Source organism: Barbatula barbatula (assembly GCF_947034865.1).
Source record: "Barbatula barbatula genome assembly, chromosome: 22".
NCBI lineage: Eukaryota > Metazoa > Chordata > Actinopteri > Cypriniformes > Nemacheilidae > Barbatula > Barbatula barbatula.
This window is the reverse complement of record NC_136785.1, coordinates 10,816,961-10,831,559: the sequence shown is the minus strand read 5'-3', so window position 1 is coordinate 10,831,559 and position 14,599 is coordinate 10,816,961. Positions and strand designations below refer to the sequence as shown.

Sequence of the window (14,599 nt, the reverse complement as noted above, 5' to 3'; positions counted from 1 at the left end):
ACTTGTTTTCCCGCAGAAAACACAAAAGAAGATATTTTTTTATAACAGAACAGCTCTGGCCCCCACTCACTTCTATTGTATGGACACAAAACCAATGCAAGTTGGCACTTGGGGCCAGTTAACAACGTTCTTTAAATGCCATGTTTTCTTTTGTGTTCAGCGGAAGAAAGAAAGTCATACAGGTTTGACGACATGACATGAGGATGAGTAAGTGATGAAAGAATTTTAATTTTGGCTAACACTTTTAAAAGAAGATGTTGGCTTTGTATTCTCCCAATCCTGGGTGATTATTAACTTGTGTTATGTCCAGTGGGAGGCAGCAATGCATCAAATTGGCACACCTAGCAAGTCTTTATCATCATCATGTTTACCATCATATTTTTACGTGGCATAAACATGACAGATATAGAGGCTCAGAGATAGGTGTCAACTTAACTACATAGGTTTACAAATGGCACATAATTGTATTGAATGTGATCAATATATAACAGAAGAACCACTGCTGCCAAGGTGTGTATTTACGTGTAGCCTACGCTGCATTTGTAACATGTGTGCTCCATTTTATCGCACGATCAACAGCACGATAAGCAGTAAGCTACACCCTCTTCTGTGTTCTCTAGGACGGGGATTGAAAGATCTAATTTAATAATGTCCACTATATAATCCTATATTGTGCGAAGTCAATCTAAAAGCATGTACGAAAAACCTCGCGCTCGTGCAGCCTGTTGATGACGTGGTTCACGCAGAGTAGCGTAAACGTAAATATTTCACGTATGATTGTATAGTTCACCAAATAAAAACTGCATCGTTATAATTCGCTTTTCGCATTAAAACAACGCAGGGTGGGAAGTTGTTAAATTAATATATAAATTGAGTTAGTCAAATATTAATAATTTGACTGAAATCTTGCTAATTTCCACAGGACGGTGTCTGTCTGTTTGGACTGTGTTTTGAACCGCATGAGGGTGAGTAAATGAAGGCATAATGTTTTGATGAGCTGTAGCCAAGTGTGTTATTTCCATTAACGCTAAAAGTAACGTTGTTTTTTGTTTGGACTTTGTACCTTAAAGCCATTGTATTTATATAGTGGGCAGGCCTGCCTAAATGTCGTTTTTGGAGCTGCCTAGGCTACTTTACTGTTATTTGGGTAGGATAGTTGACAAATAAGCCATTAATGTGTTCTGTGGTGTGACAGCATCAATGTATAAAACAAACGGTTAATAATTACAAACTACTCACTTGAAGCAAATGTGATGCTTTTCAAGACAATATTGCTGAAAAAACACATTGCACTAGATGTAATTCCAGATGTTTGAGGCTGAAACAGCAATAATAATTTATTATTTCGAAAGAATATTGCTCTCTACTGTACATGGACACAAACAAACAAATTCACTTAATCAATATTAAACATACTTTTTGTGTATTGAACGTTTGTTATGTGTACAAAAAAATGGGCAAAGACATACAATTTTCCAAAAAACGGTAATGTCCTGAAATTAATGTCTGTCGTAACCTACTCACTCTCATGCCACTTAAAACTTGCATGATTTTAAGCAATAAATCAATCAAATTTAAGTTCCTAACCACAAAAGTAGTCATAGACCACTTCACAAGATGTAAATACTGGTCCAGATGCACTTCTTGTGTCCGTTTGTTTTTTGTTTAATATTATATAATATGTTCATCTTAAAGATATTTGTTTAACATTTTGATTCGGTACTAAGTGTTCTGTTGTATTTAGCTAAAAAAAATGTGTAGTGTTAAAAACTGAAACAGGAAGTTCCTCTGGACCAGCGTTGGACCGGTGTTGTTTATATCTTCCGAAGTGGTCTATAGATGACTTTTTCCATTAGAACTTGACAGGCCTAATCACATTCGGAGTGACAACGAAGGTGTGTAAATAATGCTGTAAAGGTTGAGTTTGATCTGTCTTTAAGCCAGAGCAAAACTGAATCTAGGCGTCGATAAATGTTGACGGTAAATGGGAGAAACCTCTTGGTTTTAGCTTCTATTCCAGAGTGTAGATGTTCTCCTCCACTTGTCGCCTCATACGTATTTCATTAATAATGTGTCGGGGCTCCTTTGAAAAACTGAGGTTTGAAAAGAAATAATTTTGATTCCATGGGATCACAGAAGCTTTATGGTATAACGTATTCTCAATATAACAATTTACAATATACTTACCATCCATCCATACTGTCTAATGCTTTCCCATAAAATCCCCCTAAAACAGAATAGAAATGGTATTTTATTTTGCCAGTAGACTTAATCTGTAATTTGACCAATAACTTCCCACTCAAAGAAGCAAACTTTCATCTCAAAATAATATCGAACTGAGCGGAGTGCTCGATTTACGTTTGAATGTCAAAATCGCCAGAGCTCCTATAAGGAGAAGCAGCAGACTGAGAGACAGAGACAGCACAGCAATGTTGATCTGGAGTGTAATGCTGGATACAGGCTCCTCCATCTTTAAATCACAAAGTTAGAAAGATTTTCTTTTTTTTAGACACACATTGAAAAGAGACCCGGCCACACACAGTCTGTGAAATTATTACTGTTCATCTCCTAACAATGTTAATGTGTCATTAGTGAACATGTAAACATTGGTTGCGTTAGTCTTGGTTCCTCATCTGAATATAAAAGAGTCACTTATTGGTGTAAGAATTAATTTTCACTTTGCGCTTTATGCTTTACAGTTTCGAAATGAGGAAAGATGTAAAAAACAATAGAGAATACATGCTGACACTGAAGAAGGAGAGACACAGTTTACAAAATGTGTATTATTTTATTTTTAAACGAAATTATTATTAATATTATAATACAAGTAAGAATGATATTGTTATAATTGCATTAACTGAGGTAATGTATTGTGTATTGAGGCAATATCAGTTTTAGCGATGCGAGTGATTATCTTTTATGACATATACATTTTATTTGAGAGTAACCCACCATAACCCCAGAGTGCACATGGGTGACATTCTGCCAGGAAATGTCAGAAAGCGATGAGTCTGCTGCTCTCGTGTGATCTGACAGTGGTGACACTGAAATTCAGAATGAAACACAGGAAATCACTTGTTGCTCATGCTTGTTAATGCATGAGAGACAATAACTCAACCTCAAGGGTCCGTGACATTTGAAATGTATGTCTCTCTTGATATTCTATGGTCGATACAAGAAACTGCAATATTCTGGTACCCACGGGTGATTCATCATATGTGGTTTAACAGACTTGTAAATACCAAGGGTCTCTGGAAAAAACATGCATCTGCTATGCAACTTGCAAAAATCAAGTGGAAGGCATTAGGTGTTAAAACCGTCTCAGAAGTTACTCACATGTCTTTGTCCCTTCTGGTTCTGTTGTAGTTATTGGAGGTATAGTTGTTGTGGCTTACGAATAAAAATAAAATATTTTACATTTTAAAATCAGGTCTGAAATAATAAAAATGACGTTTAAAAGCTCTGATCTACTATTTACAGAGAACTGCATCAACATGTATTGATCAAAAGGTATACCCAAACCCACTTGCCTTTCATGACCCTCAAAGTGTAGGAGACCTTCTTGTCATTGAAATAACCTTCTATGTTCACTCTGCAGCAGTACGGTCCGCTGTCTGTCATCTGTATCCTTTGGATGCCCAGGTCCATTTGTCCCAACAGGACATCTCCAATGAGCCGGTACCTGTCTGAGACCTTAGAAATAACTCCGTTCTCATCTGTTTGTATGAGGATATCATTGCACCAAAAGGTTCCACAGTCTCGTCCCCAGCATACGTGGCTCAAACCGTGGTGCTTCACCGAGTAATGACAGGACAAAATAACAGTGCTGCCCTCAGTCACGTGGAATGGCGTCACGGTGGAGCTATAAGCTGTGTGACAAAATTGACATTGTAAAGATGCTTTGATTGGTTTAATATTGTATGGAATCGTTTTATTTACTATTGTTTGTAATAAGTTTCTTGCCTGAGATGATGAGGAGGAATATCCAGTGCTGTAAGGATAACCTTGGAGGAGTAGCCATTCCGACCAGCCGGTGTTGCGTCTAGGCAACACTGGCCTGTCCTAAGCAGCACCAGGGGCATGCAGAGGAGTCCATGTGAATGAGAGACTGTGTTCTCTAGCTCTACGCCTGTGACATCTCCAAGAAGGACAGGGCCAGGGACCCCTCCGTCAGCCTTTGTCTGTAGGTGGAGCCATGTGGTAAAGAATAGGCCCTTTGTGTGATGGAGTTTTTTTCTGGATATTTTATCCATGTCCTTGTCAACAGTCTCCATGAATAACTCCATGTGCACACTTACATGTCTGTTCACTATTGTTGATAAACAAAGTGTAGATGCGGTCACAGCTGGCTGATTACAGTATTATCTCACTGTATGCTTAAGCCTGGTTTGAATGTTCGGGCTGTCTAAACTAAAAATAACATATCTTAAAATATGTACGTGCCATTGTTTTGTCTCAAGATTTTTACCAGTAATGTTTTGGCCACTTAAAAGTGAAATGTGGAGATTTTGGCGACCTCTAGTGTTAAATTGCAACCAACGGCTCACTCCACCCCTCCCTTTCTAAGCAATATGGCGGCTCTCAAAGGACAACGATGTTTTCGTCTTGGCCGAAGGAGATAACGTATTTATGAAACACGCTATACAGAGCAGTTTGTCTGTTTAGGACTACTATAGAAACAACATGCTGAATTCCATGTATGGGGACCCGCGGTGTATTTAGCTAATTTAAGTTAATAAAACATAACGTTTCATTATTTAAGGTCTTTATACAACTCTGAAGACATTTTATATTGCATTTAATAGATCCTTCAAAATCCCCCCCAAAACACACACTGGACCTTTATGTATCCTAGTTTAGCTAAGCTATAGTCATGGATTAAGTCTTGTCTGTGAAACTGGGCCGTAAAGACATAGTTCACCTAAAAATTTAAATGTGTTTTTTTATTTATGTCTATCAAAATCGGTTTGACTATTTCTTATGCGAAACAGAGAAAGAAGATATTTAGAGAAATGTAGTTTTGTGTCCATTCAAAGGAAGTCAAGGTTGATTGTTGTTTGGTAGTTTGGTTCTTAAAAATATTTTCTTTTTTGTTCTGCAGAAAAAAGAAAGTCATACAACTTTTTTAATAATTTAAATTAAAATAATCAAAATTGATTAAAACACTCTTTGGATCTTTGTTTACTTTTACATTCATCAATGCTTATACAGTATCTCACAGAAGGGAGTACACCCCTCACATTTTCGTAAATATTTTAATATATCCTTTTCTGTGACAACACTGAAGAAATTACACTTTGCTACAATGTAAAGTAGTGAGTGTAGAGCTTGTATAACAGTGTACATTTGCTTTCCCCTCAAAATAACTCAACACACAGCCGTCAAAGGGGAAATTCACACAAAAATCTACTTTGTGTGATTTTCTACTCACCCACATGCTGTTAAACATTCCAGGCCTCCTCATAGACATCATGGTGTCAGTTCTTGCCAAGGTGCATAAAAGTACTAAAGACATTGTTAAATTGGTCTATCCGCACATAGTGGCTCAGTTGAAATTTTATGTGGCTTTATGTGCGAAAAACAAACAAGATACCGCCTTTAATTGATTTATTCTCCTCTGTCTTGTCAGTGTATGGCGCGTGTTCACGAGAGCACTTCTTCTTCGTCCTCTTCTTTGACGAGATAATTTTTCCGCGATGTGTGTCAGACCGCTAGTGTCCGATAGGGTCAAGGCCCATGCGGAGTTCGATGCACAAACCTAATACGCATGGGTCAAAGTGCTCTCGTCCAAAAAGAAGACGAAGAAGAAGTGTTGTAGTGAACGCATCTGTGGGGCATCCTCAAACGTAAGGTGGAGGAGCGCAAGGTCGCTAACATCCACCAGCTCTGTGATGTCGTCATGGAGGAGTGGAAGAGGACTCCAATGGCAACCTGTGAAGCTCTGGTGAACTCCATGCCCAAGAGGGTTAAGGCAGTGCTTGAAAATAATGTTGGCCACAGAACACATTGACACTTTGGGCCCAATTTGGACATTTTCACTTAGGGTTGTATTCACTTTTGTTGCCAGCGTTTAGACATTAATGGCTGTGTGTTGAGTTATTTTGAGGGGACAGCTAATTTTCACGGTTAAAGCAGCACTACATAGGATTGGCCTCTTTGTTGCCATCTCAGTTTGTAATTGCTACTTCAGGTATTTTTTACGTGAGTTGTGATTCGGCACTGCTCAACTGGGCGTAGCGTCGGATGTATTGGCCTGTGACAGTGCACCGGTGAGAATCTTCACTGTACATCAGTAGCACATAATAAACACAGATTACATGACAGATGATATAACATGAAACAAACAAGAACATTAACAGACCCAAATAGCGCAAATGGAGGCTGTGTTGAAGTGTTTTGATATTATTTCGAGTGCTTGGTCATTTCCATACCTGCCGTTTTGGCCGGGAGTCTCCAGTTTTGTTATCTCTCATGGAAACTCCCATAATATGAACCGGACAGAAGATCCCTGAACACGGGTCTTAAAAGCTGACAAGTACAGTCATAAATCATTGTACATCATACAACAATATACACTATATGCAAAGCCTTGCCACCATATCTGGGATATAAGTCCATAAATATGAGGAAAATCACAGGCTTCACTTATCCACATGAAATACAGATGTACAGAGGTAATTTCTAAGTCACAGGAGGACCCCAGTTAATACTAATCCCTTGCGAATAGGGCTCAGCTACTGTGTCACTGTGTTGCTAGTCTCTTGCTACGAGGTCATTTGAAGGCTTAGCTGCGTTACTCCTATTGGTAGTTGCTCCTGAAAGTCGCTCAACATTTGTATAAAGTTGAGCAAATGTCAACTTTTTCGTGACACTATAGACATGCCCACTTCCTGTTACCAACAGTTACTGTCACTCGTGTCGCCGGCTCTCCATTGAAATGACTGAGATCCCCTTGCTTTGTCGCTGGCGCTGTGAACTCACATGTTCTGCAGAAGTCAATCATTTTCAATGAGTATCATTTTGGGTTTTTTTGTGGTGGGAGGTCATATGAGAGCGTTGAACCAGCACTGTTGAATACGAAATACATAACAGATCTTACTACTGGAAGATAGCACAATGGTATGTTAAAGGAAAACAGTAGTAGCTTCATGATTTCATTTTTTATTGACTTTATTTCAACTTGCACTAAGTTTTAACAATGACCCTTGATCTAGTTTAACATAAACTCTCATAACCTGGTTATGTAAAATGTGTGATGACTAAAGCTTTTTATACTACATTTACATTTCTGCATTTGGCATATCCAAAGCGAATAACATTGCATAATACTATACATTTGTTTCTAAGTATGTGCAAACCCTTGGGATCGAACCCACGACCTTGGCATTGCTAGTGCCATGCTCTAACCACTGAGCAACAGGAAAGCTACAAACTCAAATACAGTAAATTATTCAAAAAAATGATGTGAACAAAATAGTGTTGCAAAATGTTAGCTACTCTACTTAAGAGCGTATGGCATACAAATAATATTTTGTAAGACTCTAGTAGCAAAAGGTTAGTCTAGTTTAGTCTGTGATTTCTCAATATATATGTCACAAACTGCAAAACAATAAAATTATGTGGAGTCCAGTCCACTAATCAACATAAAACCACCAGAAATCAATGTAAAATATTAATGCCACTGTTCATATTCAGTTTCAGGCTCAATCTGATAGATATTGTCCACGGCCATCTCTCTGCTGTACAGGCCAACACTGCTGCCCGAGTTGTTGTAGATGACAGAGTTCTCTGAGTTCTGAGCACTGATGGAGAAACATAACACCAACACATGAAAATCATCTCTCTTAATGTCCCACAATCCCGAAAGACATTAAGACAAAATACAGTTGATTTAAGCGTGATGGAATGGTTTTATGTTCGTTTTATGTTTTTCATACTGAAATTGAAATCAAGCATACTGCTTTCAAGATTCACTTACATTTCTGCTAGCGCTCTGGCTTTCCTCTTTTGCTTCCCTGAAAAGTAAAAGTAAATGTTAAACTGTTTTGTTTTCAAAATAACAAGTCAATTTTTTTATAGAATAAACTCTGCACTTACATGTCAGAATGACAGCAATTACTATTACAGCCAACAATAACAGGAGAACAGGCACAATAATCGCAGATGTGTTCACCTTTCAAAACAAATCAGTATCAGAATATGAACATTTTAAAAGCATCATAACTTTCAGACTTTCTGTATTGATAAAATACTCACGCTCTCTTTGTTTACCACCAAGGATTGTTCATGATAGTCAACACCGTTGTCTATTTTATAATAAAAAAAACATGCATGTATTCCCACATGTACATTTCAAGCAAACTAAATTAAAGGTAATTTTAGCTATTAATAAACCAGCTAAAATTAAATCTGCTTTGTTGTACCGTGTGTTGGGGTAGAGGGCCATAGTCCAGCAGTGCTGTTTTCTGAGGAACTAAAGATTGTAGAACTCTCTTTTGTTGTGTAAATGTCTAATGGAAATAAAAAGAAAATGTCACAATGTTGTTTTACATTAACTGGCTACCAATTCAAATGTCTATAAAAGCAGAGATCTTTAATGACTAAATGTCAAATGAGTCTCTGAAATGAAGTTGTTAATTATGAAAATTTTTGAAAATAACTATCGAAATATAAATGAAATCTGTGTTTTTCTTCAGTCATTATAGATTCACTGCCGGGCTAAAATGATGATACCTGTCGTTGTGTGAGTGTTCTTTGATTCAGTGGTTATATAGCCTGGGATAGTAGTTACAGCCACAGGTTCTGGTGTGGTTGAAACAGGTGCTTTGAAACATGATATAAAACGTTGCTTTTTAAACCCTCACAGTTTTAAAGGAGCAATGGCTGAATCAGAAAATCGCTGATCTGTAGATAGTACTGATCTAATCTGTAATGACTGAATGATGTCAGGTAATGACTTTTAGGATGTAGGATGGTCAATGGAGAATAATGTGGTTCATTCATTCAGGCATTACAGATCCACAAAGACAATCTGAAAACATTAAAATGTATTCATATCTATACTTATAATACCCTCTGTCATGTCAGAGGTGAATACTGTTGTTTGACGCTCAAAGGTGATGCTGGGCACAGACGCTGTTTCCTGTGTTGTTGGAGTAGGTGCTTGGAAGAAAGTGTATTTAAATGTAAAATGTATTAATGTTATATTAAATATAACAGATTTATTATTGTAATCTTGATTTAAAATAATTATTACTATGAGTGGTATAGTATGATGAAAATAATAAAAAAAATCAATAACAAAAGTCAACAATAACAATAGTCAAAAATGTATGTAAATAATTAATAATATTAATAGTATAATTCTATCAGTATTTTGAATTGTAATTAAATCATTCTTATATATTAATTAAAACATTTATTGGGATCGCTAAAATGTAATTATGAGACGTGATGTCATCTGCTAGGTTTGAATGATGAAAAACGCATACAATTCATACAATTATTGGATTTGTATTTTTTTCTGTAGATACTTACCATCTTTAACAATCAAGTTGACGTAATACATCTCATCATTAAACCATCCAGGAACATGTATGCGACATCCGTATTTGCCAGAGTCTTTTTTCTGTATGTTACTGATGGTCAGAGAAACATCTCCATGCTGGATGTCTCCTATCATCTGGAATCTGTTTGACTTTCTCCTTACTACTTTATCACCATCACTTGCGATCATTTCCTCACCACATCCCATATTGGGAATCTCTCCTTTCATCCAGCACATCTCACATTTCCCACGATATTTACTGTCATACTTGCAGGGTAAAGTTGCACTTTCACCTTCAAAATGCTGTACTAAGATGTCACATCTACACACTGAAAAAGAGAGAAACCATTTAATAAAAATGTAAAGGTACAATTATGTATTTTTTTATGTAACTAAATATGCATTATATTGCAAATGAGATGACAGGTTGTTGTATTTCACAAAAACAATAGTACAAAAAAATTGTGTGAAGAAATATAATACGGCGAAAACAGAAAATAAACATTAACATCTAAAAATGAATTATACATTATATACAACTATTTGTATGTTATTCAGTTTTTTCCTGTTTGGTACAAAACTCTGTAGCTACAGTATGATGTTTTTGAGACTTACTTGACAAGTAAAATATTAACCAGGATGCAAAGAACCATCTGTGAAGATCAGTCATGATGAAATGGTTTCAGTCTCTCTGCAAGCAATGCTGAAGACAACCGTGTTTCTCTTACATTTCAGTCCAGTACACGGAAGTTGACATGCACATGACCACCTCAACATCTGCAATCAGGCTTCTTTTTTTTAAGTTTCACTTCTACTTGGCCTGTAGTCAACTTCAAGTAACCGAAGCAGAATTCCTCCAACTAAGACACGCTATACTGTTAATTGCAGTTTTATTAAAACTTGTAGCCTATTGGCTACAATGCTGCTACAAAATGTCACACAAGTATTTCATGTTGTTATTTATTTGTAGGCCTACATCATTTGTCTTCTACTTTTTATTAAACTTTTTAAAACAGCTGCATTAGACACTAGAGGTCACTATTGTACCATGTTGCTCTGTGATAAAACCAGCCAATCATGTTCTTAAAACATTCTCAAAATTTATTAAGGATACATGGAGTTTGGACAAAGAAACATTCAGTAATTAATTTCTGAGAAAAGGTTGCCTGACATAGGATTACTATATTTAAAAACATTTACGCTAAAGTGACTTCCCACTGGAACACTTACAGGCATTGTGTTCCACTATCTACATACTACAATAATGTTGCTGTAAATAAGCAATCTCAGATTTATCTAAAAAGTCTGATTATGTCATAATATGTGGATCAGTTATTGTATAAAAAACAGTCAGTTTGAAAAACAAGCCATAACATTTTCATACATCCTACGAGTGCTTATATCAGAAACAATGACATCATCGCTGTCTAGATCACTCCACATTCATGCTGTGTGACTGCTGGTTTGAGGGGGTTTTAATTCCCCTACTTCTGCTTTGTTGTGTAGAGAGCCGCAGTCCTAAGGGCAGAGCGTAAGATGAATGTGTTAATGCACCGTAAGCAGAACAGCCCATGAGTCACCTCTTTCACTTCCACTTAGCTACAAAGACAAAATCTAAGTGCCAAATTGAATGTTGCCTGCAGCAGGAGGATCTGCAGAACTTTCCATCAAACCATATGGAACATGATGGTGCTCTTTTTTTACTCTTGATGGGTGTTAAAACATCTACTGATGCTGGGAAAGAATTTGAATTAATCCAAAAACAGGAATTTGTCCAGGACCCATTTCACTTCGAAATCCAAAGAAAAATATATAATGATATGATATGATATGATATGATATGATATGATATGGTATGGTATGACACGATGCATGACATACTGTACATGATGTGGTATCATATGTTATGATACGATACGTCATATATTATATGATACTAAATATGGTGTGATATAATATATGATACAATATGATATTAAATATTATTCAATATGTTATGCTATATTGTGCTGTATGGTATATGATATGATATTATATATAAGGCGATAAGATATAATATATGGTATGTCATATGATATATGGTACAATACGATATGGTACTATATATGGTATATATGATATTATATATGGTACGGTATGATTGTGACCCTGGATCACATAACCAGTCTTAAGTAGCACCTGAACATTTTTTGTAAAAAAACAAGTAGATTGTATGGGTCAAAAACCATGAGGATATAAAGTAAAGATCATATTCCATGAAGCTATTTTGTAAATTCCCTATCATAAATACATAAATGCTATATTTTTGTGAATGGATGGCCCGCTACAGTGCCTATGATTAACAACTTCAAAGGCAATATTCTCAATATTTAGATTTTTTTGCACCCTCAGATTCAAGAGAATTAAAGGGCTGTATGTCTGCCAGATATTGTCCGATCGCAAATTGATTACTAAACATACAAGATTATGCTTATTTGAAAATGTAAAAATGCAGAAAGGTTCAATATAGTATGTTTATGGAAAGTCCCGCAGTGTATAAAAACAAACGTGGGAGTTAGAGAGAAAGAGCATCCAATTGGCACACCAAAATAGGCCTTATTTTTTTTTAAACTAAATATTTTCAAATATGATTTTAGGACCTGTAATGTCTTAACTGTAACTTGGAGAGGTTCCTATAATGAGTTTCACGAGAAGCACTTATTTGTGCTTCTTTGTAAGCATTTTTTCAGAGCTTGAGCATAAAAGTGATTACTTGCTAATCTACTTACTAAACAGGAGTGCGATGATTAAACCAGGGATGAAGACGATTGCTCCCACTCGCACTGCATTTATGACAAATTTCTCCATTGCTTCCTAGAAAAACAGAGAGAACAGAGAATGTCTGTGTGAATTATCTAAATTATTATCACACACAAAATAGATACAGCCAATATAAATACACATACACGTAAACATACACAGATTTCACAAACACGCACACAAAATATACATATACAGAATCAAAGCAAATGCACATCTGCTGCTTTTGATAATACAATATATTAGTGCAATACCTCTGTGTGGACCACTGCAATGGCTTTTCCTACGTGGATGTCTGTAACATCTGAAATAAATCAATATTTCAGAAGTGCTTTCCATATTTTTTGGTTGTGGTCATGGTTTTATTTTTACCTGCTGCATTTGTTGTGTCTGATCTGATATATTCTTCAGTAGTCAGTCTGATTGGGTCGAATACATAGTAGACTGTGTAAAACATAATAGTAAACAAAATAGTAAAGCTGAAGTTATTATAGTTCATGTGATCCTGTTTTATCATCTTTTTGTTCCTACTTTAAAAGTCAACACTAGTCATGTCACTAAACACAGAAGTTACTGTTAAATGTCTTCATCAATTTGTGACCTATACTTCTAGTGTTCCAGTTGCACTATATTGAAATTATTGAGTGAATTATTTATTAATGATTAATTTTTAATTCATAATGATTAATAAATTAAGTGACTCCCATTGTTCACTCATTGATTATTTTCTAATAAATCATTGAGATTAATGAATGTCAATAAAGGCTGAGAAAGATTTCATCTGTGTGTTGTAGTGCTGTGGTTCTCAACTGGTTTTGCTTTATTCCATAAAAATGTTTATTATAAAAATGAGGGATTTCATACAACATTTTACTGACCTGATGCATTTAGTTGAGTAACAAAAGAAATGAAGTACATATGTTCAGTTCTGTTCAGTTTTCTGTTTTTACATGGTTTGCTGCATTTATTATTTGCATTTAGCAAAGGTCCGCAACCCTATAACAACAGACCAGAAGTCTACATGTATGAAAGATGTTCAAACCTTGCTTTTCCTGCTTGGCTATTGTAGGGGCTGTTTGTGTGATTTTTTTCTGATCCAGTCCTTGTAAAAACAAAAATACATCACCACATCTGAGCACAACAAAATTCACAAAAAGATTAGATTAGGCATTTACTCACCATTTCTGATGAAGAGATAAACAATGTGACTAGCGTCATTGAAAAGTCCAGGGATCTCGATTCGGCACACATACAGCCCAGCATCATTCTCCTTAGCGCCTTTGATAGTGAGCGAAACATCCCCTTGGTCGAGCCTACCAGCCAGGCTATACCTTTGCGACTCTCTGTAGTTTACTTGCAAACCGTCAGTGGAGATGAGTGTGTTCTCACAGGTGAACCATGACTGATGTCTCCCCCAACAAACGTTTAATATACCGTGTCTGACAATGTCATATTTGCATGGTAGAGTAATGGTTTCCCCAACCTGTCCGAACACCGGTGAAGATTCAACGCAGTCTACAATCACAAGTAAAGAAAGGTTTCAGCATATAGTTCAAAATACCATACCATACTTTTAAACCAATATGTCCTGACGTAGGAAATCATTGCGTGTGGAATCATTGTTTCTTTAGTGGTCTTGGTGCAGAAATACAGCACAAGACAGACAACAAGAAAAACAACAGTATATACACAAGTACCACAGATATGAAATATAAATAGTACTGCACTGCTGAAATAAGCATTATTTTCACTCACCAGATACAAGAATACTTGATGTGATAATGAATAGAAAAGCAACCATTTTCTGTGATGTCTTACACTTGAAGACACATATTCGTGTTCAAATGGATCACGCTCTAAAAATACAACTTCTCTTTTCCAAAGAGGCTGTTCACCAGGAGGAATAACTTCAACACACTCTCGGTCTGCTTCACTTTACGCCTGAATAAAATTTAAGATTTTGAATAACAGACAATGCTTTAACGCCTAAAATACTTATCAGCAACCCTGCTCATATTACATGGTTTGTGTGAATACATAAAGGAAATTATTATTTATTTTTATAAGTAATGATTCACACATCTCACGATGCAATACTATTGACTATAATGATCTCACAATGCATTTTTGCAAGGATTTGTTTCTAAATAAATTGAATGAACATTGTGCTTTTCCTAACTTGGATGTTTAAAAAAAAAAAAGAAACATCGGTAGACCCGTTTGTTCAAAACATGCATTGCGATTAATTTAACA

General features: G+C 36.1%; 3 protein-coding genes across 7 annotated transcripts; all 3 read right to left on the bottom strand.

Annotated features, from left to right (window-relative positions):
• Positions 1–1,307: 1,307 nt before the first annotated feature.
• On the bottom strand, positions 1,308–4,102 carry timd4 (T cell immunoglobulin and mucin domain containing 4). Its single transcript, XM_079486062.1, has 7 exons — positions 3,964–4,102; positions 3,531–3,869; positions 3,337–3,390; positions 2,953–3,044; positions 2,359–2,470; positions 2,188–2,227; positions 1,308–2,093 (listed from the first exon to the last, which is right to left on the bottom strand). Exons 1-7 carry the CDS (start codon positions 4,019–4,021, stop codon positions 2,012–2,014), a joined length of 777 nt encoding a protein of 258 aa, XP_079342188.1. The 5' UTR covers positions 4,022–4,102; the 3' UTR covers positions 1,308–2,011.
• A 3,041-nt stretch (positions 4,103–7,143) lies between these two features.
• On the bottom strand, positions 7,144–10,292 carry havcr1 (hepatitis A virus cellular receptor 1). 4 transcript variants are annotated; one of them, XM_079485903.1, is made up of 9 exons: positions 10,163–10,292; positions 9,538–9,876; positions 9,073–9,162; positions 8,734–8,823; positions 8,424–8,510; positions 8,257–8,306; positions 8,098–8,173; positions 7,979–8,015; positions 7,148–7,802 (listed from the first exon to the last, which is right to left on the bottom strand). In XM_079485903.1, exons 1-9 carry the CDS (start codon positions 10,215–10,217, stop codon positions 7,673–7,675), a joined length of 954 nt encoding a protein of 317 aa, XP_079342029.1. In that variant the 5' UTR covers positions 10,218–10,292; the 3' UTR covers positions 7,148–7,672. The 4 variants fall into 4 exon arrangements, with proteins under 4 accessions (XP_079342031.1, XP_079342029.1, XP_079342028.1 ...); XM_079485902.1 differs by having other exon boundaries at positions 9,064–9,162; positions 10,163–10,288; XM_079485904.1 differs by lacking the exon at positions 9,073–9,162 and having other exon boundaries at positions 10,163–10,288.
• A 129-nt stretch (positions 10,293–10,421) lies between these two features.
• havcr2 (hepatitis A virus cellular receptor 2) lies at positions 10,422–14,225 on the bottom strand. 2 transcript variants are annotated; one of them, XM_079486842.1, is made up of 7 exons: positions 14,102–14,225; positions 13,526–13,861; positions 13,389–13,448; positions 12,719–12,790; positions 12,601–12,650; positions 12,316–12,400; positions 10,422–11,065 (listed from the first exon to the last, which is right to left on the bottom strand). In XM_079486842.1, exons 1-7 carry the CDS (start codon positions 14,145–14,147, stop codon positions 10,980–10,982), a joined length of 735 nt encoding a protein of 244 aa, XP_079342968.1. In that variant the 5' UTR covers positions 14,148–14,225; the 3' UTR covers positions 10,422–10,979. The 2 variants fall into 2 exon arrangements, with proteins under 2 accessions (XP_079342968.1, XP_079342969.1); XM_079486843.1 differs by having other exon boundaries at positions 10,633–11,065; positions 12,601–12,641; positions 14,102–14,220.
• Between the last annotated feature and the right edge of the window lie 374 nt (positions 14,226–14,599).

Excerpts from the sequence above, each read along its gene's own strand:
- timd4 (XM_079486062.1), bottom strand. The coding sequence starts at position 4,021 with ATGGCTACTCCTCCAAGGTTATCCTTACAGCACTGGATATTCCTCCTC. Across the intron at positions 3,870-3,963 it reads ATTCCTCCTCATCATCTCAG|CTTATAGCTCCACCGTGACG; the intron begins GCAAGAAACTTA and ends TTTGTCACACAG. Across the intron at positions 2,094-2,187 it reads TTAGACAGTATGGATGGATG|TTTTTCAAAGGAGCCCCGAC; the intron begins GTAAGTATATTG and ends TTCAAACCTCAG.
- havcr1 (XM_079485902.1), bottom strand. The coding sequence starts at position 10,217 with ATGACTGATCTTCACAGATGGTTCTTTGCATCCTGGTTAATATTTTAC. Across the intron at positions 9,877-10,162 it reads GTTAATATTTTACTTGTCAA|TGTGTAGATGTGACATCTTA; the intron begins GTAAGTCTCAAA and ends TCTCTTTTTCAG. Across the intron at positions 8,174-8,256 it reads TGGTGGTAAACAAAGAGAGC|GTGAACACATCTGCGATTAT; the intron begins GTGAGTATTTTA and ends TTGTTTTGAAAG.
- havcr2 (XM_079486842.1), bottom strand. The coding sequence starts at position 14,147 with ATGGTTGCTTTTCTATTCATTATCACATCAAGTATTCTTGTATCTG. Across the intron at positions 12,401-12,600 it reads TTGCAGTGGTCCACACAGAG|GAAGCAATGGAGAAATTTGT; the intron begins GTATTGCACTAA and ends CTGTTTTTCTAG. Across the intron at positions 11,066-12,315 it reads AATCATCGCACTCCTGTTTA|GACTGCGGCTCTCTACACAA; the intron begins GTAAGTAGATTA and ends CTCTGCCCTTAG.